This window comes from Schistosoma mansoni, chromosome 1 (assembly GCF_000237925.1).
Source record: "Schistosoma mansoni strain Puerto Rico chromosome 1, complete genome".
Classification (NCBI taxonomy): domain Eukaryota; kingdom Metazoa; phylum Platyhelminthes; class Trematoda; order Strigeidida; family Schistosomatidae; genus Schistosoma; species Schistosoma mansoni.
In genome coordinates this window covers 30,355,657-30,375,483 of record NC_031495.1, presented here as the reverse complement: position 1 = coordinate 30,375,483, position 19,827 = coordinate 30,355,657, and the positions used below count along the sequence as shown (strand labels likewise).

The following is a 19,827-nucleotide window of genomic DNA, read 5'->3' as shown; positions in this document are numbered from 1 at the left end:
CTTTCTAAATTTTGTTTGGAAATCCCCTTTTTTTTCCCTTTTTTTTTTTAAAAAATTTTTTTTCCCGGGATATTTTAATTTGTTTAAAAATTGGAAAGGAAAATTTAAAAAAAATTTTCCCTTTTTTTTTTTCCTTCCCCCCCGCCAAAGCCAAGTTTTTCCATTTTTCAATTTTTTTTTTTTCCCTTTAATTATTCGGCAAATTTTTTTTTAACCTTGTTTTCCGTAAAATTATTTTAAAAGTTGAATATAAATTATTTTCCACTTTTATTTAGGTTAAATTGTTAGTTTAAATAATTTTTCCCCCCCTAATTATTTTGATTTTATTTTACAATTCATTAATAAATTTACAAAATGAATTGTTTTGGGGGAATGGTGACTTTAGATTTATATAAATCCTTGATTTATATATATACGACTAGATCGTTAACTAACTGAAATCAACATAGATGATATATATGTCTTTTTATATTGAATGAAATTAATTGCTTATAATGAAAAATACATTAACCAATTATAATGAATAAATATTATGTTCATTATGTAAGGTTTGTAAGGACTTTTACGTTTCATATTAAACATCAACAAACTTAATCTTACCTCAAATTGATGGAAGCTCTATTATCTTACTAGAAGTAGTATCATAAACTAGGGGATAAAATTCGAATCATTCGCCGAAGATGGTGGGAGAGGGTTGAGGCTGAAGTGAGACATTAACACCGTTTGATGTTAGCTCAATTATCTAGAGATTAAACATTCGCGCGAAATGGAAGGTCATTGAATTGAGTCCCGTGTGCAAGAGTATGATTGAGCATTGTTGAGGAGTCCCATACGAGGGAGAAATGGATGCCTGGTGCTTTCAGGGTTTGACTGGTGGTATAAAATTCATCAGTTCATTAATTCAGTGAAATTCAACTATCACCACAACTATATGCTGAAAATAACGAATAAAGATTTGTGCTTAAGAAGCTCTTATAAATATTAACCATTTTTTCTGCTGTTTTTATACAACAAAGATGACTCTAATTGTTGACAAAATACGAATGAAAGACCAAAGGTCACTGATGTTGTCATAGAAGCAAAAAGTGAAATGTCCGTTTTTCTTATGCTTATAACCATCAGTCCGCATCGTTGAAATACTTCAAGGTATGACTGAGAAACTTGTTAATGTTTCTCAGATTTCAGTGATTACATAGGCACAGCTATACCGGAAGTAAAACCAACTTCAAACGATAAACAATAAAATAAACATCTTCAGTTCTTTTAATAAACCTTCTAAATCATTGTTATTTATGTTTAATAAAATCTTCGTTATTCATATTAGTTTATTGACAACTTGCGTTTCGAAAATTACAGACTAATAAAAAAGTAGCCAATATTTTTTTAATAAACCGTTCATTCTAAAATGATGTACTTTTACAAACTTGGTTAAAAATGTAGAAACAATAAAAACCTCTTTAAGCTTTTTAAAACGTTAAGGTCAATTAAATCTTTAATTTCACCTTCATTATTTTAAGATGTACAATATTAAACTTGAATTGCATTTTTAATGTTATCTTATTAACATTATTACAATTCTACATTAAATTACAATAACCGGCTCAGTGGTCTAGTGGTTAAGCGCTCGCGCGCGAGACTGATAGGTCCTGGGTTCAAATCTCACGAGGTGGGATCGTGGATGCGTACTGTTGAAGAGTCTCACAATAGAACGAAACAACCATCTAGTGCTTCCAGGTTTTCCATAGTGGTCGAGCTTCAATTGACTCATGATTTCAACTATATAAAAGTACTTAAATATTTAACATTGTTGGCTATTAGTGAACCTAACTATAAAAAAAAGTGATAAACAGATTATTTTTATAAAAATAAAAAAGGAAAATAAATTAGGTTTTGTATATTTCTTTTAGACATATTATATATATATATATATACATGGTATCACTTCATTAAAACAAGACATAACAACGCATATGATGTTTTATGAATGTTCATAAAACGAAATTTCCGCCCATATTTTACACACTATTACCTTATTGTTTCCTGTGATAAAATAAACTATATATTACATATAATGTTATTTTTATTTTGTAACTAACCCGGAAAATTAGTTAACACAAAATCTATGTAAATGACATCTATCTATAGTAAAAGATATAAAAGTTAAAGCTTGAAAAAAAACACTGAACACTACTGATTTTCCTTTTTCTGCTTTAAAGAGTTAATAGAGGTCGACTTATAAGTACTCACATGACGATTATATAAAATGCCTTGGGCTTACAAATAATTGTTTATCAACATATAAATGATGGTAAAAGGAATAGACACTCCTCCAAATACATATATATACAGACAAACCTTACTTAGATGCCGACATATATATATATATATATATATTCACCATTATTCAGAAAAAGACTTTCTTTGTAACTAGAGAAGAAATTTTAATTTATGACGTTAAGTATGATGAATTAGTAACAGCATAGGATAAAAAAACGAGAACATAAACAAAGTATATGTAATGAAACTGAAATAAATCTCCAAATATATTTGATTTATATACGAATAATTATAAACAACTATGTTGCTTTAACAGTTCATATTGTAGTGTGGGCTACTTATATCCATATAAGTCGTATATGGTGATGCTCAGACATAGAATGTATTTTGGCAGAAGACCAATAAGGAAAGAACTGAAATGAGGCGCAATTGGTAGGAAAATGCATGAAAAATAAAATTAGAGAAGATAAACTGATAGTACAGAAGGAACAGTGAAGATTGAGACAATTGATTGTTATTTTGCAAATTAACTACTTGCTGTATGGTTATTAGAATTTGATGAGATAGTCTGTAAATTGGGTCTAAATACATTCGATTGTCCCCAGTCGTGTTCTCATTCACTACAATATGACTTAAAATCTGTACAAGTTAAAAGTTAAACATACCTATAACAATGCATTCATGATGCCTTATTACTTTGAATTCATTCTATTTCTTCCAAAAATCAAATCAAAATGAAAATGTTTATTCTTCAATCACTTTAAATACAGTTTTTCTTTTCGTAAAACTAAACTGTAACATTCATTGTATATTAAAAGAAGATTATTTCTTTCAATAAACAACAATAATCTTTCATCTGGAGTTTGTTTTTTTCTACTATTATGTGAATATCTTTTCAATGAATTTACTTAACTACTTAATTTTTAATAATAAAAATCGACAATACAATGAAATACTATTGAATATTTAGTTAGTCTAATATAATTCCCTTTGGTAAAGAGAAAAAAACATATGAACGAACAGAAACTTTCTAACGAATATGGAAAATAACGTAAAAAAGAACCAGAATGATTACCGAGAATGCTGTCTGACATCTCTGGAATTTCAGGTTATGAAAGCCATTACTAATAGCGTTAAACTACCACTATTCCAATAAATAAATTTCGATTGCATAACAATACTAAATCTGTTGTTTTTATGTAACTTTTGTGTATATGTCTGGTTATAGTAGAACATTCTATCAAAAATCATACGTTTATTTTGATTATATTTAGCGGGAAAAATAGCGAAAAGTGTGCCAAGAACATTATATACGCCAAGTATTCCTAAATAAATATTACCATATAATGAATAGCAAATTAATATCAGAAGTGTCTTTGTGGATATTATAGTAACTTCAATAGATGAGATCATGAGTCAATTAAAGCTAGACCACTATGGAAAACCTGGAAAGACTGGACGGCCAATTCGTCCTATTGTGGGACTCCTCAGTAGTGCGCATCCACGATTCCGCCCCAAGAGATTCGAATCCAGGACCTCACGCGCGAGCGCAATCACAACTATTTTTTGAAATAACTGTTTAACGTTCCCACTATTGATTCTGTCAGCAAATTAACACACAGTCATAAACTAGATTCATTTTATTTCGTAACATAAAATTCTAGATTTCAACTAAATTTATGATCTTGTATTCATCAGGATAATATAGAAATAAGTTAGTTGTCTAATAGTCTATTTATTGTGAATGTAATAACTTCATTTTTTTTACTGGTCATAAAATGTTAATGTAATTCATTAATGTCTTATGGAATGATTATAAATGCTATAATGAAATACTTTTTGAATTCACTAAAAGTTTTTTTTTAAAAAAAAACAGACAAACCTTAAATTGATGTGACCACATACGGAAAAACTTTTTCTAAGTCATTTTACTTGGTTATCAAATAATCACATTATAAATTTCATTCAGGAGTAATTAGCTGCCGTTTTGTATCAGAACATTCAGTACCATAGTTATTTTTTCTGAAGGTAATTTTCTTCTTGAAATTAAACCAGTTAAATTATGGTTAAAAAGCAGAGAGTTTTGGACAGCATTCACTTTGAGGCTTTTTAAAAACGACCACTCACAAGTCTTTTCTAAATTAATCTCATGATTTTAGGATTTTTCAAGAGGAAAGATGTGCTTAGACCTTTTTATTCGCCACATTTCACTCTGTAGTTGGACTCTCACACTATCTGAAAGAAGCCAGAGGACATTTTAAGATAACTGTTTTCAAGAAAATCTTGAAAAACTATTGTGAACAAGAGCTGTTATTTCTGTACATTTTACTAACAAAACTAACGGTTGTATTAATTTGTTAAAAAAAATAAATACATATAATTTCAAGCCTATTTCTTTACTGAAATGACTAAAAGAATCTACTTAATTAAGTTTTTAATTTAGATCATTATCAGGTGAGTGTGCTGTAAACGTTTCAATGCCGTCTACTCGAAAATGTATTCACTCTCAGGTTCAAAAAAGTTCTTCATTCTGGAAAATGTATCATAAATGTGTTTGTACAGATATGTTGTTACTGCCTCATGAAACTATTTTGAAGTTTTTATAGAAACACTAGTAAACATACTTTTCTGATGAATCAGAGGTTAAATATAGTTTACTGTTAGTCCAACATCAACAACAGATCCACTTAAAAATGACTCATTTGCATCAGACTAGTGTTAGTGTACACAATTTCTTGATATTGATCCCAAGTAGTTTGCTTACTCGACTATTTTGGATTGCTCTTCATTATTAACTTGTATTCTTGATGTTTTAAATGTTATGTGTTTAGCTTAGATTTCTAGTCCTTTCTGGTCTATTATGTTGTGTTCGTCATAAATAAACATTAATTACGACATCAATAAATGCTTATATATCTCTGGATAACTATGTTGTTCTAGTTGGAAGCTACTGAGCATTAAACATTCGCCAATCCCTCTCAAAGATCTAACCTAGAACCTTCTGTATCTAATAGTAAGGAAGTTGACTTGAAACCTAGCCAGAATCCGAATGCATTGGGTGGCCTATAAGCCTATTAACCACCTGACTGTGAACCACTCGGTTTCCTCCTAAAGAATTAAAAGTGGCGGGAGCTTCACCATATCTGAAAATCTTGAGCCCCATTCCGGATAAGTTCATTTGGGTCTTCTGCTAAGAATATGAAAAGAGCTTTAAAACACCTCACTAATAATTTAACTAACAATGATATTTATTATATATAGTTGAAATCATGAGTCAATTGAAGCTAGACCACTATGGAAAACCTGGAAGCATTGGACGGCCGTTTCGTCCCATTGTGAGACGCCTCAACAGTGCGCATCCACGATATTTATTTCAAAGTTTTTATGAAGAATATTTGAAAACCGATCAACTTAATATGCAATGCATCATATTGTGAAAAAGGAAATTAAATCAATCAAGTTAAAATAAACATTTTAGAAGAAAATAAAAATCGAACCTGTGTGTGTATGTGTTGATTTTTTCTATGTACTAATATTTCATTAGATCTTTCTTTTGCAATCCTTTATGTAACCATAACAATTATTGTCATTAATAATAATAATAATAATTAGATTAGATTAAATAGTGCGCTTATTCAATTTTCTTTGAAAGACATCTCTAAATAATTGTTTCTTCTTATTTTCTCCTATACAATTAGATTAGACAAAACATACAAATGAAAGAAAGAGAGGGAACTATCTAAAGATTTAAATAAACCATTTTTATTATTTTTCTGTCAAGTCTAAAAATAATGAAGCTTTGATAGGGTATTATAAAAAAATAATCTAAAATAAAGACACAATCCAAACCCCCCGCTCTATATGTGATTGGCTTATATTCAATTGACAAACACTAAGACATCCTGTTTTCATTGTTTATCTTTAATAAAAGTAATTTGATTTTTTTTGTAGAGTAAAAAAACACAACAAAACCTGTCTAATAATTAAAGGATAAAGAACAAGACAGTCTCCATTTTATTATTATTCGTTTTTTTAAAAAAATTATTAGACAAAAATAGCCTTAAAATGTATTTTATTTCATTTGATAATTCGGTGTAATGTATTCATATTCAATTAAAAAGGTATAATACAGTGGTAAAACAAACCTTGTACTTCTTATATTGTAGTGAACGAGAACACGACTGGGGACAATCGAATGTATTTAGACCCAATTTACAGACTATCTCATCAAATTCTAATAACCATACAGCAAGTAGTTAATTTGCAAAATAACAATCAATTGTCTCAATCTTCACTGTTCCTTCTGTACTATCAGTTTATCTTCTCTAATTTTATTTTTCATGCATTTTCCTACCAATTGCGCCTCATTTCAGTTCTTTCCTTATTGGTCTTCTGCCAAAATACATTCTATGTCTGAGCATCACCATATACGACTTATATGGATATAAGTAGCCCACACCACAATATTAGCGTCATGTATTAATCTATTCATAAATAAGAAACAATAAAATGTTTGTAGGCAACTGATTATTAATATTGGAATATAGTAAAATGGAAGATATTGAGAAATTACCATTTCTTATTTCATATAATACTTGATTTAACAAACATTATTATTAACTCACTTACTGACGTTAGTTTCGTATATTTGGCTTTGAGTAACATTTCAACTATGAGATTCAATGACATTACTCGATTTCCTAGCCTTAAGTAAAATGAGCTGGGGTTGAGAATGAAACTGAATGGCTGAAATTTGAGATGCATAATCAACTGAACTAACACTTTATACATTCATTACATATCATTGTGGCAATATTTGTTTTTTTACTCCACATTCTCTGTTACTCTATTGCTGAATAACCACTGTATAGATTTAAATGTTAGTTCAATGAATAATTAGTTTAATCAATGCAAAATGGAAATATCTTTTTTTTAATGAATGTTCTTCATTTGTTCTCATCCATGAAGAATGTTATCGAGTGAATACATGAGACGATATTTATTTCTCTTTGATAGCTAACTTGTTGAAACAATCACATAAAGAATAGGAAAACAGGTGTGTTGTACATTACTTGTATGTAAGTAATATGTATCAGGAAATGAAAGTGGAATTCCTATGACCAAAAGAGAAAAAGGAAGAGGAAATGTAAACCAGTAAACAATCAAATTAACAACAGGAATGAAAGAGTGATAGAGTTTTCAAGGAACAATTCAGCGAATATGAGCAAATACTGCATTGAATGTATTGTTTTTATATTTTACAGACACAGTGTGCGATTCTTCATATTGCAATAATTGGTTTACTACCTAAGACTTTGTTCATTACACTAGTAAAAGATGTGTTTATGACAGCTAATACAAGGATACTAAAGACATTTATGTCATAAATAAAATATAGCACACATTCTTATCATCCACTTAATATATGAAGATGTTATTTCTGTCTGTGTAAACACTAGCAAGGTGATGATTAAATACAAACTAGGACAAAATACCTATCCAGTATTCAGTAATATTAAAATAACTCCTTAGATGAAGCATATTATTAACAACAAACATCTTAAATTCCAGTTAATGATTTTATTTAATTAAATAAAAATAAGCTTTAAATCTGTATGAATAATATTTGTTACGCGAAAAAGTGAAAATAGTTAAATACAACTTTGGATAATTCAATACATATCGAATGTTAGAAGGGGTTTTTTGAGATTTTAGTAATTTTATAGTTGAAATCATGAGTCGATTGAAGCTAGACAACTATGGTAAACCTGGAAGCACTGGACGGCCGTTTCGTCCTATTGTGCGCCTTTTCAGCAGTGCGCATCCATAATCCCGCCTTGAGAGGAGTCCCACAATAGACCATCCAGTGCTTTCAGGTTCTCCATGGTGGTCTAGCTTCAATTGACTCATGATTTCACATATCGAATCATGAAATTTTATTTTAAACTGATCCTACCGGAATCATAAACCAAAACGTCTGTTTAAATCATGATAATATATTGCATTAGTTTAAGATGTTTTCTTTCTGTTGAATGAATAGACTTTCAGATGATTAATGGTTTTCGAATTATGTAAGATGTGTATTATGATATGTCAAGAGACTATAAAATTGGGGTGACAACTTCCTAAAAATGACATAAATGGTTTATTTTACTTAATAGAATAAAAACAAAATAATCGTAAATAAAATTTGTAAAATTCTATTTTTGCTTACCTTTCCTTGATTAAATTTTGATATTTTGGCATAAATTGTGATTTTTTGGAAATTAGTTACAAATTTTCTAAGAAATATATCCCAAATAGTGTGGCGTGTGCTATTCATGTCGACAGATATAAGTAGTATGTATGATCCATTGGAAATGAAATACCTAGCAGCAAAAGGTTTAGAAGATCGAAGAAAAGAAAATAAGAACAGAGAATGATCAGTGTGGACACGAAAGGACAATAAAGTCTGAGACGACTGACTAATATTTCGCAAATAAAGTATTCATTGCGTGGTTTTCAGATTTCACTAAGATGTTCTGTCATTTGTATTCAAATACATTCGATTGTCTCAACTAGTGTTCTCGTTCACTACAATAGATCTGTCTTAATTTTTAAGTTTATGATATAAGAAATCTCGTCATTTTTAGTGATTTAATTAGTAACCAGGGTGAAATAAATCTATGCTTGCTTACTTTGTAAAGTAGCGTACAGTGCTGCCATTTTACTCCGTATTATTTATGTAGGAATGATTTTATATCAGTCGATGAAAGTAATATTTTAGTGGGGCAGAAACTATTTGTAATCTTCACCGAAATCGAAATTTATAAACATTTTTTCTAACAAATAACATAAAATGAGGTAAATGTAGTGATATATATATATATATATATCACGATTGATTGATCACTGGGTGGTGATCAATCAATTGTGATTACATCTCAGTCCTACAGGAGGTCGGTCGCAGACCGAATAGCTCAGAAGTAACGTCTCTGACTGTGAAGCTTGGTGAGCTGGGAGCACCAGTTCCCTCAAGATTACAGGCACACCTTGCTGACGATTGCCAAGTAGCACGAAACCCGGGTTCAGGGTTTCCTGTTGACCACCGCCAACCACCATCTTATCTCAACATATATATATAGTTTAGTGAAATGAAGTATCTTCATCTTAAATTGTGATCTACACAAAACGTCTACTGTTTCGATGACCAACTGACATCTCTCTTTTTGTTTGAACTCATTCCTGGTTAGTCTAACTGTGGCAAATAAACCCTGTCCATTGTTCACCCTCTACAGCAAATCGTACATAATGATAACTAATCTAATATCGTTTCGCTTTATGACTGATAAAGTACTGTATGATTAGTATGATCATTTCATGTATAGAATAAGTGTTTGTAGTTTAATGCCATTTTTTATCAGTCGACGGCAACATTGAAGCCTAGTACAAATTAAACTATTTTAATCTACAAAACGATTAACTAATAATCTCCACTTAATAACGAGATAAAAGCTAAATAATTTGTAATTAGTTAGAGTAAACACATGGACAGGTGGGTTACATAGTTAAACACTATAAATTTAAAAGTAATTTGTATTAAACGATAGATTGATTATTTATTAATCTACTCCATTCTCGTTTTTACTATGATTACCTTGCATTAAATTATTTAAAGCTGTATGATATAAACATCTTTTAGTTTTGCTATTCTATTAAACGTAAAGTTAGATTAAATGAAATAGCAAATAATGGAGGGATAAATATCATATGAACAGAGTTTTTCACATGGAGATGACCTAATTTCATGAGTACAAACAATAGAAATAATAAATATGAAATAGGATTTTTCACTATTCTAATGATAACTACACGTAAACAGAACCTATAAAAGTTGATATGATAATATATTTTTACCTAAATAGATACACAACAAATAATTGCAAATGATATTGAAAACAGACGTGTAGAAGAATACGTTGTGCTAGTGTAACACAATACAATTCGTTATTGCATACTAGATTATTTTCTTCAACTGCTTTATTATCTCCTTTTTAAATAGAACGTGGCTGGAGTTTATGGAGCAAAGACATATCTTTGACTCCTTGAGAAAAAATTTCTTTTTTTTTATCAAAATGAATCAGTGACCTGTTAATAACAGATCTCGTTTTCTTTATCTTAATGGCTAAATTAGGCGTTTACACTTGATCGGTTAAATGGTTCAACTTACTGGTTCGACTAACAGAATAGAATAATTTATGCGTATAAATATATTCTAATCAAAATTTATCCTTTCATATTTAATAATAATATGATACATGAGTTTGTTTATATAACGAAAGATCGTGACAGGAAGTAAATACTCGACAGTGAAACGGTTTTACTAGAAAGAGAAAAATTATTACTAAATAGAGTTAATACTGTTCGAATTTATTCAAACATACATAGATTGATATGAATATGTATCAAGAGTAAAATTTATAAGGGTATACTGGCAAAAAGTCTGAACAACGTTGTTGTTGTTGTTGCTGTTGTTGAGTGATGAAATCAGTATCCAAATAAAAATAATCTAATTAAATAAAAATGTAACTCATAGTGATGGAATACAAATCAGTCAAACCTGTATGAGCAAAGTATACCTAACAACTGAAACAAAACTTCTATTTTCCATTCAGTTATTTTGTTTTAACTAAAATATAGTTACACTTCATATTTATGGGATAATAATAGCATTATCATGGTATGGGAATAATGGTATATATATATATATATATATGGTGCAGTATGCTAACAGATTTTCATTGTGTCATTCTGATAAAATGGTTATGCTAGAACCAAGTAAACTAAATTCATTTGTTACGCTAAACAGAAAATTCTTTCTATGGTATAACGGTTGACTAATTTATTGTACGGTCTAGTAAGCAATTCTCAAGTTATACTTACAATTAAACAATATAAATACATGATTTATTCTATTGAATAAAAAAAATCACTTCTTTACAATGAATTGTAAAAAATACCAAAAATGCGTTATATTTTGGTACTAATAATCGATTTTTTGATGAGTTCAAGGATTGTAATCACATCAGCTACTTCATGTTATATAAATATAATTAACTGACAAAAAATGTGATCAAATTTATATTAGTCATGATCTAACCTAATATTTGTTGTATGTTGATTTCTTTTAAAACACATAGCTAGAGTAATGAACCCAACCATTTGAAAAGAAAAGATCTATCGCTATAGTATATAACATTCTAAATCAAAATTAATTGATAACATCTAATGAGTGACCTTTTATAGATAGAATTGACTATATACATAAAGGAAGAATCTTCTTACTGACCTTTCCTGTTATTTACTCAACTATCGATTTAGTTCCTTAATAAAAGAATCATTCTAAATACAATTAAATTGATAATTCAATACTCTACAAGTGATAATTAATTTATCCATATATAAATCGAAGAATAAACTTTACATTTGGCACAATTAGAGTTTTTTTTGTAATTCAGCTAGACCAAGGAAAATAATGTTTACGAATATATTTCACAGATCTATATGATTTTATCTACAATCAGGTAAAAAAAACTTGTTACATCTGATAACTGTAAAAGTGTTCTTTAACCACCTACGTTGGAATCTATCATGATATGAAAGAAAAAGTCATTAAATAAAAGGAAAGCATCACGGTAAGAAGGATTTCAGTAGTATATAAATAATTCATCAGTTATTCTCTTATTCAAGAAAACAGAATCACGAAAAGAAAAATTGATTTATAATTGTTAAATACTCATGTTACGTATCATAAAATGCCTATTCCTTTTTATTATTAATTAATGAAGTGTCAACCAAATGTTATTTTTATGAATACTTACAGTACAGAACTCTACTTACAGTTCTAAAATATAAGTATTATATACATGAAATATATCATGTTCGCAAAATAAATGAATAACAAGTAAGGGAGACAATACTTCAACTACATACCTATTGATGCATGAATAAAACTTAACTAGTCACATTAATGTCCGTCAAAAACATTATTCCTAATTGGAAAGATATAATGGATCCGTAAGGTTATGACCACAAACAGTAATACTTTTTGTATGAAGATATATGTATACATAATGAATAAAGTATGCTATAGCATAAAGTTAACAAATCTAATTAGAAACAACTGTTTATAACAAATAACTATATCAATTAACTCACTTTAAATTCACTTTAAAAAAAACGCGAATTTCTAATGTGTTTCTTTCACTAACCTAATGTAGTTTTCCGTTATCTACTATTTTATTATAAGCAGAGATGGATGGTGACTGGAAGTGGAATCCAGGACACGCGTTTCATTCTATTTGGGACTCGTCAGCTGGATGTATCCGTAACACATCGTATTATAGTTGGTTAACTTATGAAATATTATGCTACATTCTAAAATGTGAAATTGTTGCTAATCAAACTAAGTAACAGAAAATTATATCAGAAAAGTTAAATAGTTCTTCACTCTTGATAAAGCTGGTATAAGTCATGCCCTGAATAGACAATTCAAAAGAGATTTATACCTTTAGTTATAAGCCAAAATAATAATTCATTATTATTATTATTATTGTTCAACTGAATATTGAACAGTTGATCATTCCGTTCAATTATCTGTTTTTAATTGGCCTAAAAATGAGTGTACCCTCTGTTTTTGTAAATTGTAAATAGACATTTCAATTTTAAATCTTACTTAAAAGTGTAGTTAACATTTCTACATATTCAAAAAACACATGTTCATCTCAATAAACGATTATACTGTAATGAATCTAAACTACCTGTTATTCATGAGAAACGAAAGATTTATGCTACTTAAAAAGCTTATTAAAAGTAACAAGAGTTTTAGCAACACAATATCTATATATTGGTGGTAATGTCAGTTTTTTATATTTTATAATAGAAATTCAATTCATTTGTATGGATTTATTTTTGTTTAATTTTTAGGGGCATTCAATAAAAACATTTCGACTTGATAGAAATAATGGAACTTTATGGTTACGTACCCCATTGGATCGGGAAAAATTAGATAGTTATACTTTTAAGGTAAGTAATCTAATTAACTTAGGAATAACTATTTATCTTACACACTTTAAATTAAATATTATGTACATTAGTTGTAATAGGATTTAGTTGATTACTTAAATCCTGATGAAATGCATATACTTTCTAACTGAGAACTCGTGTTAAACTTCACGACGATCTTCTGATAAAGACCTTGCAAAATTAATAGCAAATAAGTATCGAGAACCAAGGTTTGTTTTTTTACTAAAAGACACTAGGAAGGTGTAGAAATCTTCTTAATTATTTTACAGCTATTTAATTAGACTCAACTAAAGAAAATACATTAGAATTTTGAATTAATCGTTTTGCATTCACAGACAACCAGGTGATGATGTAACATCTAGAATTTGAGGAAACTTACATGGGATTTACAAATTTAAAGTGACCAAAAGATGTTTTAATTATACTTAAATTTATGTGCCGATATTAGTTTAAAGCATTAGGATAATAGTATATGATGCAGATATCACTCGCCGAGTGCATCATGGTATAATACAGAGTGAAGAAATCCTGGTATCTAATACTTAACTAAACTTTCAATTTACCAAGGACATGTATGACGAAATAAACCAAATTAAGTTTACTGAACAAGTAACGAGCGCTTTCTATGGTTAATTAATTATGTTACTGTTTGGTTTTTGTTGTCTTAGTATACTCTGATCTTGAATCACATACCATATATGACAGTTGAAGGGGATACGTGAAAAAACTACTACAAGAAATTTTTCAATGAAAGTATAGCATGAGTGAACTTTAATTATTTTTTACTTCTTGAACTTTGTAACCAGATAAAATAATTTTGTTTATTTTCCGTATAACTATCTTAGGTCTAAAAATATGTCTATCTAATGACACAAACAATTTATAAACTGTCATAATGTCAGAAAAAGTGTAATTAAATTGGACTTGATGGTAAACTTCTATTCACTTTAAACAAATGGAAAACATTAGTGCAACTAAGTTTTCAACAAACATTTAAACATAAATCTCTCTGTTCTAGACGAGCGCTCTAGGAAGTAAGAATCATCTTTTCAAGTTTACTAATAAATACTAAACCATATGTTCGATCGATAGATTACGGGATCGATACTAAATCTGTTCTACTTGTTGAGTTAAAGTTTTCTATAGTCGAATTCAGTCTGCATCTTGATTACGACATACATAATTGAAACAGTATTTAACTACAGTTCGAGTTGTTTTGGGGCCGTTTTTGTCAAATATTATAAAAGAAGTACGACTTTGACTACATCTGCCGATAATGTTGACTTAGTAATTATCAATTCTGAATCCAATGAAAATTTAATTTTCATTGCTTGATTTTTCTGAATCCTATCTTTAAGTGTTCAGTAGAACAACATCAAGAAATATTTGCTACCAATTACAAGATATTTATGTCATTACTGACCTCGAATTAACAAGCCATTTTAATTTGTTTACTCATGCACTTGTTGATAATAATCGGACATTATAAGAAAGCTGGATATTTTGAGTAAGAATCAGTCAAGTATGTACACTGAATTATGGTGCAGTAACTCGATACACTTTTAATTATTATGTGAAGTAGTTTTTTATGAATTAGAGTCAACAGTTTTCTTAAAGAAATCAGCTATTCAGCTAAAATAAGTCAAAGTCACTCCTTTTTATTATACTATATAAGAAGTCCAGGTAAGTCAAGTGCATTCACTTTTTAATGAATTTCATTGAACAATTAACCAGCATAAAAAATTCAGTAATGACGTCAAAAAGTTTCAACACAGAACTGTTTGGCTTCGTTTATGATCATTTCAAAACTTCGATAACAACATACCAATAATCCTAAATATAATAATTGTGACCATACTATTAGCATTCAAAGTCAACTGTCTAGTCTTTAGACATTCTTTTAAAAACCAACTAAATGTTTGTTTTGAAAAGAGAAAGAAACACGAAAACACTAAACGACACGATAATTTCACGTAAGGTTATACACATGAAAACAAACAATAAAAATAGAGCTTATATATTTAAATAACATCGAGATCAAGGTCAAAACGAATTTGTCCACTTCATTTCACCATATTAAAGCTTTTGTTACGCACTTTCTAACCAACACTTTCTTGTAAGTGCTGAACCGCAATTATGTCCTGACACGCTACTATCTAACTCCAACTAATCCACGATATTACCGGAACACCTATTGTCTTCAGTGGGTACCGGTCTCATACTCGACACGCTCGTGCGTTATCGTGGACTGATTTAAGTTAGACATCAACACCATTGAATGCCATCCTCGTGGTTAAAAGCTTAGGCGTTTGCGAGTAAGTCTTAGGGTAGGGAGTTCGATTCCCGCGTGCAGGATCGTGGAAACGTGCTTCTGAGGTGTCTCATACCAGGAAAGAGTGGCCATCTAGTGCTTCTAGATTCTCAATAGCAGTCTAACATTAATTGATGCGTGATTTCAATGAATCTCAACAGTCTTCACGACTATATACTGATAACATTTCTCTCTTTCCATAGGTGTTAGCTTATGATCATGGAATACCAAAGCAAAGTTCTTCCTGTCAAGTGCACATCAAAGTTCATGACATCAATGATAATGCACCGAAATTTGTCTATCCTACCCATAGTAATCATACAGTTTATGCTTCAGTATATACTAATCCAGTAAGTTTATTTCATTGAATTATTGCTTGTAGATGCCTCATATTTTACTATAGTAAAGTATCTAAATAGTTGTTGACGCATTTTAGGTTTTCGAATTTTGTTTAACCATAGAGTTCTGTTTCGGATATGGTATTTTAGTTCTGTTCAGTCATTATTTGTATGTTGGGGCCTACTGATACAGATACCGTTACTACGCTGACTGTCTTCACCTGTATTTGTTGAAGTGTGTGGGATAGAAGAGTTGTGTTATCTGAGAAGTCCTAATCGCCTGGCTGTATCCAAGTTGTCCACTATATCTCAAGCTTCCTATTAGATGTGGATGTCCTCATAATCCAGTAGACCACCAGAAGGAAGAGAAAAAGCATGGGTAAGCAGCCTTGTCTTACACTGGTCTTCCCTTGAAGTTCATATGCAAACTACACTTCAGGTACTAATTTACAGGGTAGTCTGTCTCATGAATTCCAGATGATGCTAACGACCTTCTGACGTGCATCATAGCGTGGAAAAGGGTTTCATGAAATCCTCCTATTCATATTATCAAATGCTTACTCACAGTCAAGGAAGTTGATGTATAGCGATGAATTCCATTCAACTGTTTGTTAAACAATAATACGTAGTGCCGTATTTTCGTCTGTGCAAGACAATTCTTTCACGGAATCCAGCCTGATGGTCTAGAAGTAGGACATCCATTGATTTTCCATCCGGTTCAACAACACTCTGTTGAAAAATTCTGCTGGTACTGATAGTGGCATGATTCCTCTATAGTTCTCACACTTGCTCAGATCTCCTTTCTTTAGTATCCTCATAAAGTATTCTTCTTTCCAGTCGGTCGGTGGTACTTCTTCCTCCGAAATCTTCCTAAATAGATCGTGGAGCGTGTTTTCAGTTTTTTCTTTATCTGACTTCAGTACTTCAGATGGTATGTTATCTAGTATTGTTGTCTCACTACTCTTGCTTTGTCTGATGGCAATCTTGATTTCTTCAAAGTGTTGATGAAGTGACATGTAAAGGGAAGTCTGTGTGTACTACCTCTATGGCCGGTGCATGCAGTGGGGTTGGCCTACTCTAGATTTCGTGAAAGTTTATATCCACCCGTCCCACTGTTCTTGAGTCTTGGTGATTGGTTTGTTTTCTTTTTCCTTGACTCGTCTCTTTGCTTTGCTATATTTCCGTGCTAGTTTCTTCGTTGTATCATATAGTTGTCTGATATTTCCTTCTATTGAGGCTTTTCCCGCTATGATTGTTAGATCTCCCATGTATTTCCGCTTGTCATTTCTAATGCTCAGGGTAGTCACGTTCTTTCCTGGACACTTCTCTATGATTGACTGCAACCTCTCGCAAAACTGATCTTTATCGTCTTCGTTGCTATCATTAGTGAGTGCAAAGCACTGGATAACATTCAATGTGCTTCCATCTTTCTTTGCTTAGAATCATGCTTTGATGATCTTTGAGATGCATGAGATCCCCATACTATGAGTGCTTTTCATACTTCCTTTGACAGCATCAATGCAAGAAACTGTTCTTCTTTCTGATCGGGGTACAATAGCATCTTTACCGAAGCTAATCACTTCTGTCCAGCTTGCACTTATTTCATGCACCACCAAGTTGTATCTCCTCATCCCCATCGCTATTTGACTGATCCTCCGAGTCTCAAACATCGTCCAGACATTTCATATTGCTATATTAATTATTACTTTTGTTGTCAGATGAGATATTGGCCTCGTGATTTCAAATGAAGTTCGGCTTTCACCATCAGGCGCGATGATTCTTCTAAATGAAGATCTTTCAACTTCCAGAATAGACTTCAAATTGTTTAGTTTGATTATTTTGGTTAGTGTTTTTTTTTGAGCAAGTTTGTTTGCTACGGGATGGAGTTGCTGTTCCAATACCCAATCCTCCTCTGTTATCCAGGCTTGGGACCGGAAATAACCCTAAAAGGGCTACATGTAGAGTATGAATGATTATTCAGTCAAATAAAACATTTTCAATCAGATAAAAATAAAATGAAAATCTCTGAGAAAAAATGTTTGCTTAATACTGATGAGGTATATATGTCGTGAATTCTTAGAGAATAGTTTCCAATATTTCATATTTCTACTTATTTGTTTTGTTGTATTTGGTTGATTTTTCTCGATTGAGTAATCAACAATTATTGTTCAAACTTTTTTTTAAACTTATTCTGATAAACAAAATTCTATATACCCTTAAATTAAATCCCTTTTATCCTTTTTTTCAAAAGAATATATCAATGATATATATATATATATATATATATATATATATATATATATAGGTATATAATTATTGATAATTAATGTCTCTTTCTAAACTCTATTTATAATTATGTAGAATGAAAATTACTACTTCTTTCTATGATCATTCTCCACCATTATTTACAATGTAAAACGTTTTTTTAATTGTGTTACATTCATTTTATTCCTTCAAAGATAAATTCATTTTTGAATTAGTGGTTATAATAATTAAAACAAAACAAACTACTGAATGCATCATTTAATGTATATAGAAAGAAAGAAAAGAATTATCTATCTAAGAAACAATATAAGAATATCACAAACCCATCAATGTTGTCTCTATAATAATAATAATAATAATAATAACGATTACTTTAATACTGTATATATGATGATGTAACTGCCTAAGGCTTTTTTTCAATTTTATTTTATATATTTCAAAGGAATAAAATTAGAATTAAAATAAATGAAATTTAAATTTGATATTATATTTAAAGAAATATCTTTATTATTGTAATAATAATAATTATAATAATAGTCATGACGACAATACACCAAAGACAGATCAACTCAAATAGATGAATATAAATGAAATACATGAAACAAAGTCTTTATTTGAAAAGTTTTCCCCCTTTTCTTTTAGAGGAATCTATAATGCAAATTATTAAATATATTTTAAATAAACAATAAATGATAAACAATCATGTTCACCAAAGAGAAATCGAAAGGAATATATAATTACCATGGAACACATTAACGTCTTAACAACTTTGTTTTGTTTTATTTATTATAATCTATCGTCATAACAGTCTTATTGTTGTTTATGCTTAAAGGGGCCAATAGATCTTTCTTTTTTAAAAATAAGGTGAAGAAAAGAAAATAGATCTATGAACTAAAAAAGAATCATTTGAGTTTATTAATCAGTGAATTTCTGATTTTCAATTTTTTTTGTTTTTTTTTTCATAGATTGCCTAAAGGGATTATATACATACGGAAATTGTTCTATTTTTTTTTTCCTTATTTAATTGATTTGCAATCAATTTACTTCTTTCTTTTTTTTTAAAAAAAAAATAATTTTTCATGGATATTATAATCACTGTAAATTGTGATTCAAATTTTAATCGGTTCGATATGAGGCTTCATAGGATACTTTGACTAATATTTACTTTAGTAATATAAAATTGTATTGTTAGTATGTTACTTGCTTGAAAATATATTGATGTTGAATTTATATACATATATATTACAAAAATATACATTTACAATCAGTCTTCCATATATGAAGCTATTGGAATGATAAGTTTAAAAATATTTCATACTCTATGAATTAGGCATTGATAATTTCAAATCTACATTTAAAAAATAGTTTAAGATATATACTTAGTGTAGTTCAGATAAGTAAACAGTGGAATGATATACTTAGTTTTGTTTGTTTGAATCTCCCCATTGATGCTTAGGACTGCAACTGTTCATTCTCTTATTGGCATATGTGCATACTGTGCGTATTGCCTCAATATTGCCTTAATTCACAAGCATTATAAGGAAAGATGGATAGTGGCTAGCAGTGGAATCC

General features: G+C 29.8%; 1 protein-coding gene across 1 annotated transcript in view; it reads left to right on the top strand.

Annotated features, from left to right (window-relative positions):
• Positions 1 to 19,827, top strand: part of Smp_126050 (putative cadherin) — a gene marked incomplete at both ends in the record, with an annotated part of 43,100 nt that overhangs the window by 16,666 nt on the left and 6,607 nt on the right. The window contains 2 exons of the mRNA XM_018794008.1: positions 13,243 to 13,341; positions 15,856 to 16,002. Of these exons, the coding sequence (XP_018648464.1) occupies positions 13,243 to 13,341; positions 15,856 to 16,002 (246 nt within the window). The remainder of the gene's footprint in view (positions 1 to 13,242; positions 13,342 to 15,855; positions 16,003 to 19,827) is intronic.